Source organism: Lutra lutra, chromosome 1, assembly GCF_902655055.1.
Source record: "Lutra lutra chromosome 1, mLutLut1.2, whole genome shotgun sequence".
In the NCBI taxonomy this organism is placed as follows: domain Eukaryota; kingdom Metazoa; phylum Chordata; class Mammalia; order Carnivora; family Mustelidae; genus Lutra; species Lutra lutra.
The window spans coordinates 141,173,397-141,193,683 of NC_062278.1; the positions used below are offsets into that span (position 1 = coordinate 141,173,397).

General features: G+C 37.2%; 1 protein-coding gene across 1 annotated transcript in view; it reads right to left on the reverse strand.

Moving 5' to 3' along the window:
• Nucleotides 1-19,179, reverse strand: part of ZNF385D (zinc finger protein 385D) — a 917,929-nt gene extending 898,750 nt beyond the window's left edge. Inside the window, exon 1 of the mRNA XM_047737891.1 lies at nucleotides 18,741-19,179. Coding sequence (XP_047593847.1) covers nucleotides 18,741-18,846 — 106 coding nt within the window. The 5' untranslated portion in view covers nucleotides 18,847-19,179. The remainder of the gene's footprint in view (nucleotides 1-18,740) is intronic.
• Between the last annotated feature and the right edge of the window lie 1,108 nt (nucleotides 19,180-20,287).

Here is a 20,287-nt window from a genome sequence, read left to right on the forward strand (position 1 = left end):
TATCTACTTTCTTAAATCTCATATGCCACCTGCTTCTCACTAGCAAGCCCCCTGTGAATGTGAATGGAGTTGAGCTGACTATAGGGCTTTTATACTGCCTGAGTTTGAAAGTCAGATTCTCCTCTCCACACCCCTATATCCTAGCTGAGTAATCGGGACAACTTATTTAAATTCTCCATGCCTCGGACTCTTCATGTAAGATGGAGAAATTATCTACACATATTTCAAATATATACCATAAGAATTAAATGAGTTAGTACATGTTAATCAGTGCCTGGCACTTAGTAAGTCTTGATAAATGCTAGCTGTCATTGCTTTTATTAAAAATAGATTTCTGTCCTTTAAAACACAAACTTGATCCAAAAGACATAGGCACATCCCTTATGAAAATTAAATTATTGGGGTGCCTGGGTGGCTCAGTGGGTTAAACCCTCTGCCTTCGGCTCAGGTCATGATCCTGGGGTCCTGGGATCGAGCCCCGCATTGGGCTCTCTGCTCGGCAGGGAGTCTGCTTCCCCCACATCCCCCCGCCTGCCTGTCTGCCTACTAGTGATCTCTGTCTGTCAAATAAATAAATAAAATCTTTAAAAAAAAGAAAATTAAATTATTTCTGAAATATGGCAGAAATGTTGCTATGAAATAAATGAACAATTTCTTTATATATTATTAAAATCTTAAATTGTGATTTAGATGCCATGGTTTTCATAGTTTAACAATATCTATCAGGTATGTTTTCTTCAAAATAAAGCTTCCTATATGCTTGTAACATAAATTTCACTTTAAAAATATAGACAAAAATTTTAAAAGTAAGAAAACCTATAATCAATGACCCCCTACTAGAAACAATCACTGTTAACACCTTGGAATATAATAGTTTTCTATACCTATGCTGTCCAAAATGGTGTTGTGGTTATTTAAGTTAAACAAAGGTAAAAATTAAGTTCCTCAGTCACACTAACAACATGTCGAATGCTACAATATATTGACTAGTGGCTACAACTAGTGGCTACAATATATTGGACAAAACAGATATAGAACATTACCCTCATCACAGAAAATTCTACTGCACAACACTGTCTATAAACTTTATTATACACACGTAACAATAAAAATGAATAAAAATTAAAATCAACATTTGATTGTCATTCTTTTTATTCATTCACATTATAGTAAGTGTAATTCAGTGTCAACAGATGTGTTCAGGCTACTCCCATCATGTTGCTAGGGTCCATTTTGACGTCTTTCATATAGTCTCCATTGTATTGCAAAGAATTTGCAACTATGAACTGATCATTAAGTTTTTGTATATAATATTTTCATTAAATTTATTTTAGAAGAAATCTCCACACATTTGTTGTATCAAATGATAAATACATTTTAAAGCATTGGATATATGTTATAAACTCTTTTGCAAAGACTCGGATATCTTTTACATCACACACATCGTTTCTAACAGAAGTTACCTAATACATATTCCAGTAAAATGATATTAAGATCCAGGAAAATGATGACATAGGAAATACAAAATAGAAGAAAATAAGAGCTTACAAAAATGAAATAAAATTTCATAGTGGCAGCTGTCTAAGGGGCCTGGAGAGCAATGGAAACAAAGAAACCAGTGAATTCATGAAAACTTAAAAGAATGATCCTTATATGGATTCCAAGAAATTAGAAGAAGTTGAACAACATTAGCAAGATGATGAAGTAAAAGATCCACATTAGAAAGAAAGAAAGTAAGTAAGTAAGTAAGTTTGTTTCCAGGAAAAAAAATGTTTTGTAAAGTCACAAGAATATCATAATCAAATAATAAGCAAGCTAAAATGTATTATGACTTTGAATCATCTATAGAATGTAAGAAAATAATATTTATTTGTCCTTAACTCAAAGAACAAATAAAGGATTTTTAACATATACAGTATACAACTGTATCACAAATTTAATGGTAGAGCCTGTAGACTAGGAAACATTTATTTCCAAATCATGATGTATAGAAGCTATGAAACATGAAAAGCTGTATAATAAATAGAACTTAACGTAGTAAATTCCTTGTGCTATTCTTTTAGTGTTATTTCTCTTTTCTGCATATAGGTTACAAATATTTCCAATTCCTTTCTAAAGAACAAATATGTAAAAAAATGTGGAATCATAAAAACTCTTATTTCCTATATGGATATATGCCAGTGTGAGCACATGGGCGTGTTTTAAGCAGCTTGAGATTTAATTACTTTGGGTTCCAATAACTAGCTTGAGGTGGAAACCAAGAGACCAAACAATGCAAATAGTATTTAACCAAAGCATCTGTGTTTATACATCACAGATATCCAGTTTTGCATTATTATTGAGCATTTGTAAAAATGTTCCACACATGAAACAGCAAATCCCACAGGAGGTATATTTTGATACATATGGAGTGTTAAATTTTACACAATCTGCTGTTTTGAGTGTTACCTTTATGGGATTTTTCTTTCAGTATCACCTTTTTTTCTTAAGGAAAGTGTTTTTCATGGAGTATTTGGAGAAGAGGCAGCAGAGAGGGAGGGTAGGCCTAAGAGAAGGGAGGAAGAAAGAGACAAAAAGAGGGCAAACATCATGGTATCCTTCCTCATGGCCACAGAAATTCCCATCTCAATCAAATGTCAGCAGGCTGTCAATGCTGGAATTCTGTGTCCCAAATGATTTTCTCTATGCCAAAGTTTTCAAGGAAACATAAAGATAGTTTTCAAGTATCAATATTACAAGTATCAAGATTACATAGATTAATAGAACAGGGACTGTTATGGCTTAATTCTTTAAGAGATGAAGACAGAGCAATAAAGTAACAAATATGAGCACAAATCAAAGATAAGACCATTCTAAAGGTTTGGTCCATTCAATGTCATCCTCAGTTATATATATATATATTATTGGGCTTATTAAAAAATAAAATCTTTGGTGAGACATTTAAAACAAAGTAAAAGATGATATAAAGTATCAAGAACAAGAGGTAAGGGTGGTAACAAAATCAGAGTCTACCATTAAGTGAGCAAAACATTTACCATCCAGACAATGCACTCTCTTCAGTATGTATAGGAAATGAGATAGCAAGTTATAATAGGTCCTATATTATTGTGAGCACATTAATTATATGAAAAGTGCAGGAATAAGCATTTGCACATAAAAAGAAAATTCCATCATTGAGATTATCAAGAAGTTCACACACATAATTACATAGTACTTTTCCAGACTTAACACAATGAAGCTTTCAGATAGGAAGAAAAATAGACCAAAGCATATCATTATCCCCAAATCTCTAAGTGAACTTGAAACGTTTTTAAGTTTCAAGAAGTTTCTGGAGAAGGAAATACAAACTTGAGAGTAGCCTTGAAATACAATAACCAGTACATTAAGAAATGTATATAGTTGATTGTGAATTCACTTTCTCACAGACCTTCTACCACTTTTCAGTTAGAGGCAAGATAATCAAATTCAATCATGAACTGCTTAGCAATTACTTTCATTTTTTAAAGAAATTTTATGTTTAATAAGCTGGGTTCAAGGAGACACTGGGACATACTGTTTGAAAAGTCTAGTAGAAGCCTGGAAGTACAGGGTTCTATTTTCATAGGACTTTACATTTTTGCGTGGCACTGCATCAGTCAGAATATGTTGGTTACACTGCGGTAACAAAAGTCCTAAAACCTTAGTGACTTAAGGAAGCAAAGACTTGCTTCTTGCTCATACAACGTGTTCATCTGAGATCAGCAGGGTCTTCACTGCAAATTATCCTCAGTCGGGGTCACAAGCTTTCGAAGTCTCTACCATCTGAAACACTGCCGGTCTCTGTGACTGAAGAAAGGAGCCTAACAAACCACACACCAGCTTTTTAAAGACTTTAGCCAAAAAGTAACAAATCACTTCCAGTCACATTTTCTTGGCCAAAGCAAATGATATGTCATAACTTTACTTCAAGGAAGTAGAATACTGCAATCCTTCCAAGTGACTGATTTGTAAACAGATCTAATCACATTTTATATGTTCTATTTTAAATTGATTATTTCTCCTTTCCCAGTTAACTTTAAGTTCCTGGGGATAAAATGTTGAATCTTATCCATATTTCCAGGTTTTGAAACTTATGCTGTATTGGGCCCTCAGTAAGTATTTGTTGAATGAATAACAAGGACTGTTGGCAGAGTCAAACATTTCAGCATGTTCAGGACTAAGTAATACTGAGAAGAGACCTTTGGATTTGACATAAAGTTCATGTGTAACCCTTGAAAAGTGTCTCAGAAGTAAGACAAATTGAAGTGAAGAAATGAAAGAAAAGAATGGAGATTGCCCTTTCCAAAAGTTTGACAATGATTACAAGGAGAGAATTAGGGCAGCAACTTGAAGGAAGTTTTTCTATATAGAAAGGAGAGTACAACAGATCTGGAGGGAGAGCGGGTAAAAAGAGAGAGTGAAGTTTTAAGAGAGAAGATGAGTAATTGATAAAATGCCTAAGAGGTACCAGGAAGGAGTGGGATCATAAAATAGGTAAGCAGGCATTGGGACAGCAATCCTTTTGAGATAGACGTGTATGTGAATCAGGATGGTTATAAAGTTGTGCCTGGTAATGAGCAAAGGAAAATTTGAAGGCGTCCCTGTCTAATGATCTTTACTTCATCTGAGAAACAGAAACCAGATAAGATTCTGAATTTAAGAGGAGGCACTGGACCAAAGATTTGAAATGCAGTACAAAAGGTAGAATGGCAATTATAAGAAGGCACACCCTGAGCATTAGAAGAATGAATGGCATTTTAATGGATGTCCGACTTGGAACAGAAATTTTAAATGGCAAAAGCAAATACTCATCTCCAAAGTTACAAAAACCATCTATGTGATTTAGTGACCCAGTATCATAATCCTCCAAACCATCCCGTTACACACCCAGGCTCAGAACCCAGGAAATGGAAACAGATGACCCCTTTCTGACATCTAACAAAAAAGTGTGAGGCTTTCACTCCCTGTACAAAAAGGAAAGAAGGAAGGAAGGAATGAGCCTGAAAACATGCTTGCCAATTTTGACTTAATTTCTAAGAATGAAATAAAAATATAATTGCAGAATGTTTCTCTTAGTATGACCATTTTAAATCTACCATCATTGGGTAATGCTAGGAGGAAGCTGGAATTGATTCAACTAACTTAAAATATTATGCAACTTCCAAGAGATTTTTCTGTCTTGCAAAATCCAATCCCTCCTTAAAATCAGCTGGTATTAGCCTTTTACAAGAAAAAAAAATAGATAGCTTTTGCATTGTGCTCAGAAATAGAGCAAAAACTTCTTTGAATATATGTAGATGCTCTCCTACTTTGGGCACATTGATGAAATTAGTACTGGCAACAGTAATAGTGAGAACTGAAAATATATATATAATGATACTAACTATAGGAACTTTTTTAGGTTCTTCATGATTATTAACATAAAACGGTAACAAGGTAATTCCTGTCATTGTAAGTCAATATTGGTACCTGCTATTTAATGTACAAAAATAGTTAAACTCTGAGAAAACAATGTTGGTACTGAAAGAAAAAGTTAAGTCAAGAAGAAATGGAGGGGCGCCTGAGTGGCTAAGTCAGTTAAGTGTCTGCCTTCAGCTCAGGTCATGATCCCAGAGCTCTGGGATCAAGCCCCACATTGGGCTTGCTGTTCAGTGGGGAGCCTGCTTCTCCCTTTCCACTCCCCCTGCTTGTGCTCTGTCTCTCTCTCACTCTCTCTGTCAAATAAATAAGTAAAATCTTTAAAAAAAAAAAAAAAAAAAGAAGAAGAAGAAGAAGAAGTGGAGATGAATTCAGGGCCAAAATGATGAACTCATTTTGAGAAGACAATGGGAATACCAGTAGAAATGACAGGAAATGATGCCCTATAGAGATAGTAAATCTCTCACTGTATGAAAACTAGTTATAAATCATATGTAAACAAATGAATGTATGATACTATTTCCATTCCTTGGCCATATGATTTTTTTTATGTAGGTTGTAAAAGAGAATGAGATATATATAGTAAAGGCAGCATAATGTTCAATGAAAAGGTATTTTTAACAGAGAGTTAAGTTCTCAAAACTGTTCATGGGATTACTTTCTTACTTGAATGGAAGGCAAAGGAAGAGCTACAAAGAGCATGACACATGAGGTTAGGATTATCCTGTAAAATCACAGCCACTTGACTAGCTTTAACAATCATCCTCTTTGGGGACATTTCCAATGTTATCTTGGAAAGTGTTCACAGTTCAACTCCAACAACTTGTTTCATTTTCTGAAAAATTTCAGGAACTAATAAAGTTAGACCTAAATAAACATTTACTAGACTATTGGAAGAGCATGATTTATTTCTTTGAAACATATGTCTGGTAATTTTCTTTTAGAGCAAACTACTTTTATGATTTTCCACAAAATATGCCAAACCATCCTCAAACTAACCTCCCAGTGACATCCAAACTACTTTAGTATGTGGACACATGTTATAGTCCCATACACATATAGCCATATTCACGGAATCAGCACCATGATTCTAGTTCCAGACACAATAAGTACTGTGCAGTTTTCGGGACTATCTTAAAGGACACACTTAACTGTATTCTCTATACACATTATGACAACCAAATTTCAATAATTTATTACCATCATTTTTACTAGATTCTACTCATGCTTCAGTAAGAGCCGACTTCCAAGATCCAATGTTCTTTATTTTAATAACAAAACAATGATATGAAGTCTTAAAAATTCTTTCAAAATGAACAAATACCAATGCCCTGTTCACTGGAGGGAGCATGAGAGGTACATTGTGTCGGCATACGTTGTCTCACTGTGTGTCCCTCTGTTCAGCTCATACGTTCAGTGTTAGAAACAAAGAAATAACACTTTGACTTTAATGTTTTGACTCTCCTTTAGTCAGAATTCATGAAATAGAAATGAATAACTGTGTATTCCTATGAGACTCTGATAATCAGGGTGATCACTCAGTTGGCACATTTCTGTTTCCATCAGGTTATAAAAATTGAGAGCCTTCTAATATTATTTGATTATGCTGCCCCTCTAGAGATCACTAGCTATTATTACCTTAAACCTTTTATTATTCTGAAACACACAATGTCAGTTATTAAAATATTGCATTTTATTTATAAAGATTTAAAAAAAAAAACACTGCAGTCTTTTGCTGTTCAAAACAAAACTCGTTGACATTGCATCACAAACACATTTGGGAAAGTAGTTAAGTTGCCAGGTTTCAAATTATCAAAGGGATGGAGTAAAAACAATTTCATTGAATAACACAGAATTTCCAAACTCAGCTAATGGACAAGATGATTCATTGTTCTGATGTGGCAAGACAAAACGGAAAGCCAACAACTGGGAAAGCACAAAAATGCAGAGACTGAAAACTTTCAAACCTGGGCATGGAAAGCAAGCAATTTGCTATAATCAGATTGTAATAGGCAGCATTAATTTATAGGAAGATGTCTTTTGGAGTACCAAATTAGCCTAATCAATTTAGAAACTTATTAATGGTCCTGACAATTTTCCTTAAGGACCACATCAAGGTATATAACATAAATGTTAAAGTCACTTTAACATTTGCATAAAATTAGTTTATCTTCACATCAAATCTGAGTATGGTTATAAAACCTATCTTGGAATACATTTCAGAGCAATTTTCAAATTAAAGTTTCATTAGTACTCCCTTAATACTGTCATTTATTGATTGTTCTCATCTCCATTCCAGTCATATACTATCACTGTCCCCTTTAATTCATTCCAGCATATGATAGACTTAACAGAAGCTATTTCACTGCATATGTGAAAAGAAAAGGAAACTATTCAGGGTAGCAGAGAGAACATCAGGCTTTGAGTCAGACATGGTGAGTTCACGATCCAGCTTTGCTACCTCCAAGTTACTTGGCCTTGCAGAATCACTTGACCTTTTGTTTCCTTATCTTAAAAAAAAGTAAATGTGGCTAATGGTAACACCTACCCCCCCTTATTTGTGGGAAGAAACAAATGAGAAAATACAGGTGTCATTTCTATATTCGGTGAAACTATTTCAATATTAGATTTTAGTATGTGCATTAAGAGGAAAAGAAGTCTTGCTCTAAATGAATATAGAAACGTGAATCCCGTTATTCACATTCACATAATGGCAACCTCTTCTACCCTGAATAGTATTTCGTTTTCTCAAACTTTCTTATGCATGCTAAAACATCCTAATTAGGTAAACTTTTACTTTGTTAAAGGCAATCTCTTAAGGAAGAGATTCTTTTGGGGCACCTGGGTGGCTCAATGGGTTAAAGCATCTGCCTTTGGCTCAAGTCCTGATCCCAGGGTCCTGATCCCAGGGTCCTGGGATCGAGCCCTGCATCGGGCTCTCTTCTCTGCGGGGAGCCTGCTTCCTCCTCTCTCTCTTTGCCTGTCTCTCTGCCTACTTGTGATCTCTGTCAAATAAATAAATAAAATCTTTAAAAAAAAAAAAAAAGGAAGAGATTCTTTCTCCTAACTTCCTCAGAGTTCTGAATGGTTCCTCTTCAACTTTTGAAAATTTAAATTAAGAAATCATGCTCTAATTTATGATCCAAAAAGAGAAAATATTTTTTAAAGTTCTGGTGTCATCTCTTCAGGTTAACTTGTTATGGTTTTTTATTTATAAAGACTCAAAGAAGTATGCATTGGCATCAGACATAATTTAGGATTAATAAATAATTAAGAGTTATGCCACTAATTAATAAGAAATTTTTACAGAGTGCTCAACAAAATCCATAAGAACTGAAAAATGTATTTGTAAGCAATTTCCTAAAGTGAAACTCTTCTTTATGAGGTGCTAAAAAACATTATTCAACCTACTAAAGCCATTAATTAGCCAGTAACTGAGCTGTATCTACTTAACTCTGGAGAGAGCAAATGACACACTATATCAAAATCTGATTGATTATTATGCTGTTTTTGAGGCAATTTTTGGAGTATTGTTGGACTTTGGTAATTATTTAGCTCAATTTTGCAGAGTCTAAGTCCACCAGAGTGGAATTTAATTACTCATTCAACAATGTTTAGGGATACCTACTTTGTTCAAGGCACTGTCAAGCATTACAAGAGGTAGAAAGATTAATACAACATGGTCCCTGTCATAATGGAATTATTCCCTATGGGACTGTAGCTATCATTAGCTACATTATTGATGCTTAGGGAGGCCTGGGAAGAACTGTGATGAATTGTCAAGGTAAATCCAAATCAGTTCACTGTACAGTTTACTGTATCCTACTTATTAATCTAGGCAAACATGGACTTGCTAGGAGCTCACACTGTCTCATTCCCAAAGGTATCCATTTTCTCAGGCTCCCCAAAGAGTCAAGCTGACTCCAATTTATAACTCATAAAAAATAGTACCAGCACTAGGAATTTGTCTAAGAAAGTGGGCTCAAGCTCACTGCCATGGAACAATGGCTTAAAGTGTCACAAAGGGAACAAAATTTATAAAGCATTGAGCATTGTCTAAGGGATACATGGCTTTCCCATTCCTCTAGAAACTCTGAAATGCTTAAAGTTAAGCCAAACCAGAGGTAAGCCAAAGTTAAGCAGCCAGTAACTAAACTGCTCTGTACTTTGTCAGAAAGATCCTATGAAAGTCTCTGCCGCATTAACAACAGAGATGCTGCTCACTGCACCATTCAATTCCCCTTTCATGAAAAAAATTCCCTCCAGTCTCAGTCCTAGGAATGATCTTTTTCTCCTAGACAACAGAGTTCTGATGGTATCTGTGTCAATGGATCTGATTGTTGTTTAACAACTTAAGGCCAAATTTATAGACCACGTCCTCCAAATGGATAAACTCTTAGAATATAAATAGCTTGGAACATTTCCCCCCACTCCTAAGGAAATTTTTCTTCATCATGTGCTTCTGAATGACAAATTGATTTTTTTTAAAGATTTTATTTATTTATTTAAATTAAAAAAAAAAGATTTTATTTATTTATTTGACAAAGAGAGAGACAGCAAGAGAGAGACAGAGCACACAAGCAGGGGGAGTGGCAGAGGGAGAAGCAGGTTTCCCACCAAGCAGGCAGCGTGATGTGGGGCTCAATCCCAGGACCCTGGGATCATGACCTGAGCCAAAGGCAGCTGCTTAACAACTGAACTACCCAGGCGCCCTAACAAATTGATTTTTAACCTTCTTAAGTATAATTCAAATACAGGGAAGTACAAAAATTATATGTACAATTTGATGAATTTTACAAGTGAATTAGTTCACTAGTCAACACTCAAATCAGGACACAGAACATTTTCAGCACCTTGCCCCTTCCACCCTGATAACTCTGATGTATTCATAAGTTAGCTTAATTTTGAACTTTGTGTGAATAGAATCAGGCTTTTTAGATTTTCTGGGTTTCATCAGTCAACATTACATTTGTGAGCTAATTCGTATGTTAGTCTGCAACTATAGTCAATTCCTTCTCATTCTAGTCCCTTATTTTGTAAATTTAATTTAGCAATATTTTACATTGTTTTTAAAACATCTCAAACTCATTACCAGGAGGTAAAGAAGGGACATTATTTTCTTAGATATGATACCAGAAGCCCAGGAAACAAATAAATAAATGAACAAATTGGACTGAAAAATTTTTAATTTGCACATCAAAAACACTACCAATGGAGTAAAAAGGCAACCCACAGAATGGGAAAAACTTGCAAATCATATTCCAAACAATATATAGAGAGAGCTTCTTCTTTTTTAAGATTTATTTGAGAGCAAGAACACAAGCAGGAGGGGCAGAGAGAGGCAGAGAGAGAACCTCAAGCAGACACTACACTACTCAAGTGTGGAGCCTGAGGTGGGGCTCAACCTCACAACCCTGAGATCACGCCTGAGCCAAAACCAAGAGCTGTGTGCTTAACCATCTGTGCCACCCAGGCATCCCTACATAGAGAACTTTTCAAACCCAACAAGAACCACAAAAAAAGCAATCTACTTCAAAAATGGGCAAAGGACTTCGACATTTTTCCAAAGAAGACATACAAATGGTCAATATACAAACAACACAAAAAGATATTCAATACATTAATCATTAGGAAAATGCAAAGGAAAACATAGCACCTCGTGTCTACTACAATCATTACCATTAAAACAACAGACAGACAGAAAGAAAGAAAGGAAGGAAAGAAAGAAGGGGGGAAGGAAGGAAGGAAGGAAGGAAGGAAGGAAAAAAGGAAGAAATACAGAAAATGAGTTTTGGCAAGGATCAGCAAAACTGGAATCTTTGTGCACTGGGAATGAAAAATGGTATAGCCATTAGGGAAAACATTATGGCAGTTCCTCAAAAAAATTAAAAATAGAATTACTATATGACCCAGGAATTCTACTTCTGGGTATCATTTTAATGATAGAAGGCAAACTGGAAGAGATGTTTGTACATCCATGTTCATAGCAGCATTTCTCACAACAGGTAAAATGTGAAGCAACCCAAGTGCCCATTGATAGATGATGGATAAACAAAGTGTAATATATACATTTGATGAAGGAAATATTCTAAAATATGCTACTACCTGGATGAACGATGAGGTCGTTATGCTAAGTGGAATAAGCCAGTCACAAAAAGACAAATACTAAATGATTCTACTTGTATGAGGTACTCACAGTAGTCAAAATCTTACAGACAGAAAGTAGAATGATGGTGGCCAGGGAATGGGAGGAAGAGGCATGTGGAGTTCTTGTTTAAAAGGGATAGAGTTTGGGACACCTGGGCAGCTCAGTCGTTAAGCATCTGCCTTCGGCTCAGGCCATGATCCCAGGGTCTGGGATCAAGCCCCTAGTGGGGCACCCTGCTCAGCATGGAGTCTGCTTCTCCCTCTGCCTATCGCTCCTCCTGCTCCTGAGCTCTCTCTCTGTCAAATAAATAAAATCTTTAAAAAAATAAAGATAAAGAATAAGTAATTAAATAGTGTCAATTCACTAAAGCCAGAAAATCAATGAATACCTTTTAGGAAAAAAATGTAAAATATAATAATTCCAAAAGAAAAGCTCTTAACTTTTCAGGTAAACCCAAGTCCAATTAACCATAATATCCTATTAGTTAATATTTCTAGTTAATTATGTGGTTGACAAAATTCTGTTTTTATTGCTAAAAATGTATTTTAATTTCTTTTGTTAAATTTATTCCTGATTTTTAATTTTATTTAATGGCATATATAGTACTACAACCAGAAGGAACTGAGTTCAAAAATTGTCCTATCCTAGCTATGCATATGTGTATTTCTTAGCCTAGTTCCTTATCTCTAGTGTGAGTTTAATAGCAATTCTTTGTTCCTAAAATTTTGAGATTAAACATAAAGAGCCACTTGTACTTCCTAAAAGTACTAGTTAAAAGGTAGTAGTTGTCTAGCTATTTTTTTTTTAATACACTGAATGCTCCACAAGTCCAGGGCCTTGCTTTTCTGGTCAGCATTGATATCCTTAGCACCAGTATTCTAGCACATAGTAACCACTCATCAAATATTTACTGACTGCATTATGTTAAAGTGAACAGAAAATAATTAATGGCCCTGAAGTCTTTGATCTAAAAATCTGGTCAAAATTTTGAACATAAATTAAGGTAATATGCTTCAAAAATACATGACCCTTTATACATTTTCCATAATTTAGTTATGTTGGTTCTGCCATCTCTTCATACATCTAACACAGTATAAGAATATGAGGATGAGGGGCGCCTGGGTGGCTCAGTGGGTTAAGCCGCTGCCTTCGGCTCAGGTCATGATCCCAGGTCCTGGGTTCGAGCCCCACATCGGGCTTTCTGCTCAGCGGGGAGCCTGCTTCCTCCTCTCTCTCTGCCTGCCTCTCTGCCTACTTGTGATTTCTCTCTGTCAAATAAATAAATAAAATCTTTAAAAAAAAAAAAAAAGAATATGAGGATGAGATTATAGTAGGCAAAATAATGTACACCCAACCCTCCCACTCCCCACTCTAGCTGCTCAGATCCTAACCGCTAGAACCTACGTCACCTTATTTGGGAAAATAATCACTGCAGATGTGATTAAGCTAAGGATCTTAATATAAGAAATTATATTAAATTACCAGGATAGGCCCAAATGCAATTACAAATGTCCTTATAAGAGAAAAGCAGAGGGAAATTAGTCTCACAGGGAGAAGGCAATGGGAAGACAAAGACAGAGATCAGTGTGATGTGACCACAAACCAAGGAATGCCAACAGCCACCAGAAGCTGCAAGAGGCAAGGTACAGACTCTCCCCTAGAGCCTCTGAATGCATACACCTTTGCTGATACCTTGATTTCAGCCTGGTGATACTGATACCAGATTTCTGACCTCCAGAATTGTGAGAGAATACATCTCTGTGTCTTAAGCTGCCAGGTTTATGGCAATCTGGTGCAGTAACTATAGAAAACTAATGTATGACAATGATAGCTAATAACTATGGCATATTCACTTTGTACTACACACTATTTGAAGCAACTTTTTTTTTTTTTAAAGATTATTTATTTCATAAGTAGGCAGAGAGGCAGGGAGAGAGAGAAGAGGAAGCAGGCTCCCCACTGAGCAGAGAGCCCAATGCGGGGCTCAATCCCAGGACCCCGGGATCATGACCCGAGCCGAAGGCAGAGGCCACAACCCACTGAGCTACCCAAGCGTCCCTATTTGAAGCACTTCACACATGTCATCTTAAGTCTTCAGTCAACCTATGAGATAGGCCACTCAGTGTCACTATTTTATAGATAAGGACAAGAAATGTATGATAAGTTGACTAAACTCACAGCTTGTAAGGAACAGAGTGAGGATTCAAATACAGGTATTCTAGTTCTTGAGTTCACATTCTTAAATGCTGCATCATGTTAGACTGTTTCATCTCTCTAACTTTAATGCCAAATTGTACTATGAATGTAAAATTTGTGACTACCTAAAAACTCAACCCAGTACCTGAAATCTTTTTTCTTTAAATTCTAGGTGTTCTGGATAGATTTGATACACTGAGACCAACTCATAAAAGTTGTTCTTAAACAAAATAGTTTTAAAATCTGGATTATTCAGGATGCCTTCTGAAGTTTCAAATGTATTCCTCTGTCTAGGTAAGATAAAAATAAGATAGAAACATTTTATTGATTTTTCTTTCATTTCAGTCCAGAGTAGATGAGAAATTGTTAAAGGAGAGAGAAATTTCTAATAATTTTTAATAATAAATTATAAGAACAACAGTGATTAACTCTTTAGATACATTACACGATCACAAAAAAAAAAAAAACTAAAACTAAACAAGGAACGTATGACCCCATGTTATGAGAAACCCTTAGTTAAATCCTCAAATGGATCTCCCTAATACTGCACTGTATTAGTATTTGTTCTTCTCATGGTGACAGACAGGTCTAATGGGTAATGAAGATATGCCAAGATTAGTACTGTTTGACAGAATATGGGCCTCGTAACTGCATGGATGTAAAGAAAGAACTCTCCGTTACTGTAAACCTCTCACTTAAAAGACCAGATTAGTAATGTTGCATGTCTGCCTGCTTTGGTTACATGTAATTCCTTTATCAGGGAGAACTGCCCCTTTGTGTTTCAAATAAGTCAAAAGATGAAACAAACATACAGTTGGATGACACTATAGACAAAGTAATAAAGTCATTAAATGGTCTAAAGTTCCCTATTGTCACTCTAGACTGTTGTTCTAGTATTCTCTACCAGTTTATCAGTAGGTTAAGGAATAAGATACTCTTTGAATCCCATCCTCAATCTGGGTACAGAAGTGGTACAGAAGTATCTGGGTATGACTACAGTCACACTTAAAATGGGAGAAAGAGTTCATGAAGAAATTTGATTCATCTCTGCCTCTCAATATCCTTAAAGTTCTCTGTCATTGAACTTTTTTTTTTTTTTTTTTTTTTTTAAGAAAAGCCTGGGTCAATCCAGAAAGAGGAGTTACTGCTAATTTTAGCAGGCCCTAGAACATATAACACGTTTTTAAGGTACTGGAATTTTTTAAATAATCTCAAACATGTTATTCACTTGTTCAAAAGATTAATTACCCTAATGAATTTCAAGCACATAACTCCATTTGAGCTGATCTAGGTTTCCAAAGAGGTAACTAAAGTGGTTGCTCAATGTTCAACCCACAGGCTTTATCTTATTCAGACTCTCTCTTTAGAACACTTGTCAAAAAACTAAGGAGTCTCACTTACCTTGAGTTCTAAGCTCTTGAAACATTCGAAATTAAAAACTGTTCCCCAATATTAGTTTCCTCAGTTTGTGATATCAATGTGACTCAGATGCTTATCGAGTTTAAATCATTTACCAGAAACCCAGTTGTTCAAATCATCAAATAATATAAAATAAACTAATATAACTATTGTGCAAATATGAAACTTGAAAAAAATTTGTAAAACACAGAACATATGTTCATGTGATTATAAGGTTAACCCACTTACAAGACACTCCTCATAAAGTATTTTGCAATTGTTGAATTGCATATTCACTGCATGAATTCATATGAATTCATATTCAAAATTAGTCTCAATACTTCATAACTAAGGTTAAACATGTTAACCACTATAACAACCTCATTACCTACTTCCAAAAAATAAAACCTCTAGGCAAGTTATTACTACACTATTTTTATATTCCTGCTAAAACCCATATATATTCAGAAATGTATTGTTTATAGTAGGCAAAATATGATTTTTTAAGACTTCGAGTACATCAAGAGAAAAGACACAAATATATATTTCATGCAATGCCAAGTTACTACCAGAAAACACAATTTAACCCTAAAACAAAAGAAATCATGGGAATAACCACTAGTTTACTAGAATAGAGAAATGTAGTTTTATTTGAAAACAATAAGATACTATGTAAGTGCAATGAAACATAGTAAAACAGCCTAACTTCTCAAAGATTCTCTATTTTCCAAAGCTGTTCCCACATCTGGGATGTGAATATCATTAGTATCCCAATGGATTTATATACTTTTATCTGATAATTCTATTCATGTGCAGGCAAATCAGAACTATGACTTAACATATACCACTATTCCCCAGATAAGCATAATTACAGCTTGTGAAAAATACGACACATGCATCTTATTTGATGTTCTTGCTCTCAGTTTTAAAACCTCAAAATCTTTAGACAAGCACGAACATAAATTATCTGAAGAAGGCATCACTAATGAATTTATAAAGTTGGAGATTATAAGAAAATAGTGGAAGACATGTACCTAACTACCTGCATAAACTTTGCAGGAAGAAATGCAACATCTTAATTAAATTTCAGATGAAATAAGCCCTCAGTTGGATGTGAATCTTTTAGCCAAAGTTGTTATCATAGATGAGACAATATGTTTTGTTGAATTGCAAACATTTTTCATTACTGAACTTTTGATGCACCTAGTAAATAGCAAATCACAGCAGGGGGTGTAATTGTTTTGAAAATATTGTTGAAAATAGACAGGAAATTTTCAAAGAAGCTGCTAGTATCTCTTAATAGAAATTCAACATTTTGTTAGGATTTGAGCATTAATTATAAGCTGGCTGAAATGTAAGAGTGTCCAGGTAGACCTCAGAATAACTCTAGAGATTCATACAAATGTGATGTTAGCACCAGGTATGTTTGATGTTATAAATCCCACATTGTTAAGAGAAAGGCTAGACTATACTACTATTGATTTACAATAAAGGGACTCAAAGAAGGAACACTGTCAAGGGGAACACCAAGACCTCGGCATTTAGCTCTCTCTAGAGATGGCAGCCCCAAATACATAAATGCCATTGAATTTTCATTTGAAGTCTAAATTTGACACTTCTATTAAATTAAAGATTTTAAATAGTTGTGAATCAATAAATCTATGATGTGGTCATCGCCTTACTTATTTTTCATAGGGTTGAGAACTGAGATGGTATTCCCACTTTGTATAGTACCAGATTGTATAGTGGCTAAAGGAACCAATTTTGGAGTCCAGCAATCTTGGGTTCTAAAATATTAACTCTGGAATTTTTCCAAATTTTACATGTCTAAGGCTCCTTTTTCCTTATCCACAAAATGTAGATGTAAGGATGTTGGCTTCTTAGGGTTGTTATGTATTTACAGAAGCTGTAATGCCCTTAATACATTGCTTAGTGTGCAGTGAATGGGAAAAAAAAATGTTAGATGTCATTATTAATGTTCTTGCTGTTGTCAAATAACCCCAAATGTTCTTCAGCTACTTTATCACAGAGCAAAAACAGTCCAAATACCCTATATTTTGTCCTAGGATCCTTTTTCTTAATACAGCGAGCTTCCAGCACTTCATTTACTGAAATCCAAGATAATACATTAACTCAAGATGTTTGCCCATTCCCCAGTCTATATTTTAGCTCCATGGATAGAGTGTTCAAGTTAATTTCTGAGGAACATCTGGAAGGAAATGTGAAGAAATTGCAGCAAAACCCAGACACACTGTGCTGCATCAATCTACATAATTTGAAATGACCCATATTTGCCTTTCATGCTTACAAACCAGAGTATAGTGACTAAATTACCCAGTCCAGGGCAAGGGTGACATGAACACCCAGAGGGAGATAAGCCTTTCCAGTTGGTTCCAGGGAACACGGTGAACCAATATTGACTAGACATGAAAATCACTTTTAACAGACAGCTAACAAACAACCTCAAGAGAAGAGAGAGAAATTTCCCCCATGACATTCCAAGAAAACAACACTAGAATGTCATTTAAAAAAAAAAAAGGCCCTAGCTCCAGGGTCCTTAGTTACACCTACAGAACATAAAGTAGTCTTCCAAGTCAGTTCAATGTTTCAGAATTTGGGAATGTTCAAACACCCGAAAACATCACATCCCTTGTTACTTTCGCTGCAGCTCAGGCTGAAGCAGACAAACATTATCTCCAGAAATATGTGATGCAGACAAGTCTGAATTCTAAAGGGGACACATAGGGAATTGAGCATTTCATAAGGGGCAAGATGGTATTGGGTCAGGTAGGTTTCCTCTGACCCCAATTTGCACCCACAATAAAACATCTCCCCAAATGCCGGAAGTAACAAGGTATCCTTACCCTGCTCTCCCTCATTGAAATCAGTTCCCTGGACCAGGAATGCAATCAGATCCTGGGACACTGATTTACCCTAACCTCCCAAGTCCAACCTGAATGTTAAAATTATTCCCCGGGAAGAAGGCTTCCTTATAACACAACAGCCTCCCACACTGCCCGCAAATCCCGTGCATCCTAAAGATCTTGAAAAGAAGCCAAAAAAAAAAAAAAAAGGAAAGAAGGAAAAAAATAAAAATAAAATACAATCACGAAGCTGGCCCGCTGTGCTTTCCTATCCCAACAACTTCGCCAGGTTTCCCAAGGAAGGAGAGCGCCCCCCCACACACACACCCAATAGGAAAAGGAGACAGGCCCATCCTCGGTGGCCCAGCCCTCGACTCCAGCCAGAGCCTGGCAGACCCAGTCGCCCCCCGCCGTTGCTTTCTCTGCCCCTGGTCTCAGCAGGAGCCCCTCAAGCTCTGCGCTGGACACTCCGCCCCCCACCCACAGCTACCTCACATCTCTGCTGGCCGCTGAGCTGAAGAGGCAGGGGGCAGACTGGTGTTATGGGGTACACGAGAAGGGGGACGTCCCGGGTGTGGACTCCGCAAATGCCCATTCCGTGCGCCTCACCTCTCGCAGGGGCACAAGCCCAGCACGCGCCCAGCACCCCAGCCAACTCCGCCACCCGAACCGAAACACCTCTTTTGCACTCAACTTACCGTGGCTGGGCTGAGCTTTCGTCGCCCCCAGCAGCTTTTCTCTCCTTCCTCCCGCCGAGCCCTTCATCCTCCTGCTGGCGGCCGCTCGGCGCCCTGGCCCTGGCATCTGGGGAGCAGAAGCGGCCGCCCGGGCTGACTGGCCCTGGGGGCGCACAACTGCCCGCCTGCAGCTTCGGTGGTTGATAGTCACCACGAGGCGAGGCGTGAGCGGCCGCCACAGAGAATAGTCCCCGAAGCAAGCGCCACGCGTGTTGTCCCTCAGGCGAGGGCTGGAGGTGGCTGTCAGCGCGCCTCTGCCTCCACCGCACCCGGTGGCGCTCCGCACGCGTCCAGAACCCGAGCCAGCCTCAGGTGCACCCAGCTGGGGAGAGGTGCAAGCTGGCGCGGAGGGAGGGGCCGGCCCGGGGGCGCCCGGGAATGGAAAGAAGACTGAGGAGAGAGAAAGAAACCAAGAGGCGAGGAACTAGCTTTAATGGAGTGAGTGGATCCCGGGTGTTAAAGGGAAACGCGAGGGAGAGAAATGCATCCAGAAACTAGAGGTATTAGAAATGAGCTCCCTGAGCTGCTTTGGGAGACTCAGGAAAGGGGTTTTCCTTTTGTGCTTAGATCCTTTATCCTCCTGGGTTGCCTACAGTTCTACCTGAAAACAACCTCACCCCCACCCCTCACTCACCCCCCTCTTTTTTAAACACTGAATCTCCAACTCATCTCCAATGAGTGCTGATACAAAGTGACCAAGTGAAGATACTACAAATTCACAGGAAAGTTCCATCTCCACAAAACCCCAGTTTTCAACCTCTTTTGAGGGACCCAAGTCCTACTGGGATTTATTTCCTTCACCAGATACCTCTGCCTGTCGCCTTTCCGTTTCTCCCTACCTCCCTCTCCCCTGCCCTCTCTCTCCCCTTCCCCTCAACTACAAATACCCTGGGGTGAAAACACACCCTCTATTGTCCTTTATTAGGAGGTAGTGGGGTGTTTCTCAAACTTTGTATCCCACACTTAGCATCTAGGGAATATGGTTAAAGTTCAGATTCTGTTCCAATAGGTCTGGAGTAGGCCCTGAGATTCTCCCCAAGTCTAATGGTGTGGCAGAGGCTGCTGATCCAAGGACCACATTTTGAGTTGCAAAACACAAACAATATAAATTCGCTTTCTAGTATCAGCTGAGCCACCAACTATTTGCAAGGTGATCTGAAACAAGTCACTGAGACACTGTCTTGCATGGGGTTTCAGCATGCTATGGAGGCCAAATAACTTAAAAAACGTGAACGGAATGCAAAGGTATAAAATGCCCCATATATACAATGCTGTCAGTATTGTCATTAATCATTGCTGTTGATAAAATTATTAGGAATACTAATGTCGATGAAAGTATATAAAGATAATAGTAATTTGCTGTATGTTCTCTAAAGAGCTCTAAAAAATAATCAGACCACCCCCCAAACACAGGGTCATTTAGAAAGAGAACATGAAGTAACATACTCTGAAGTATAGTCTACTCACCCTCTCAGCCAGTTATTGACTTTGGCAGATATGCAGTACTG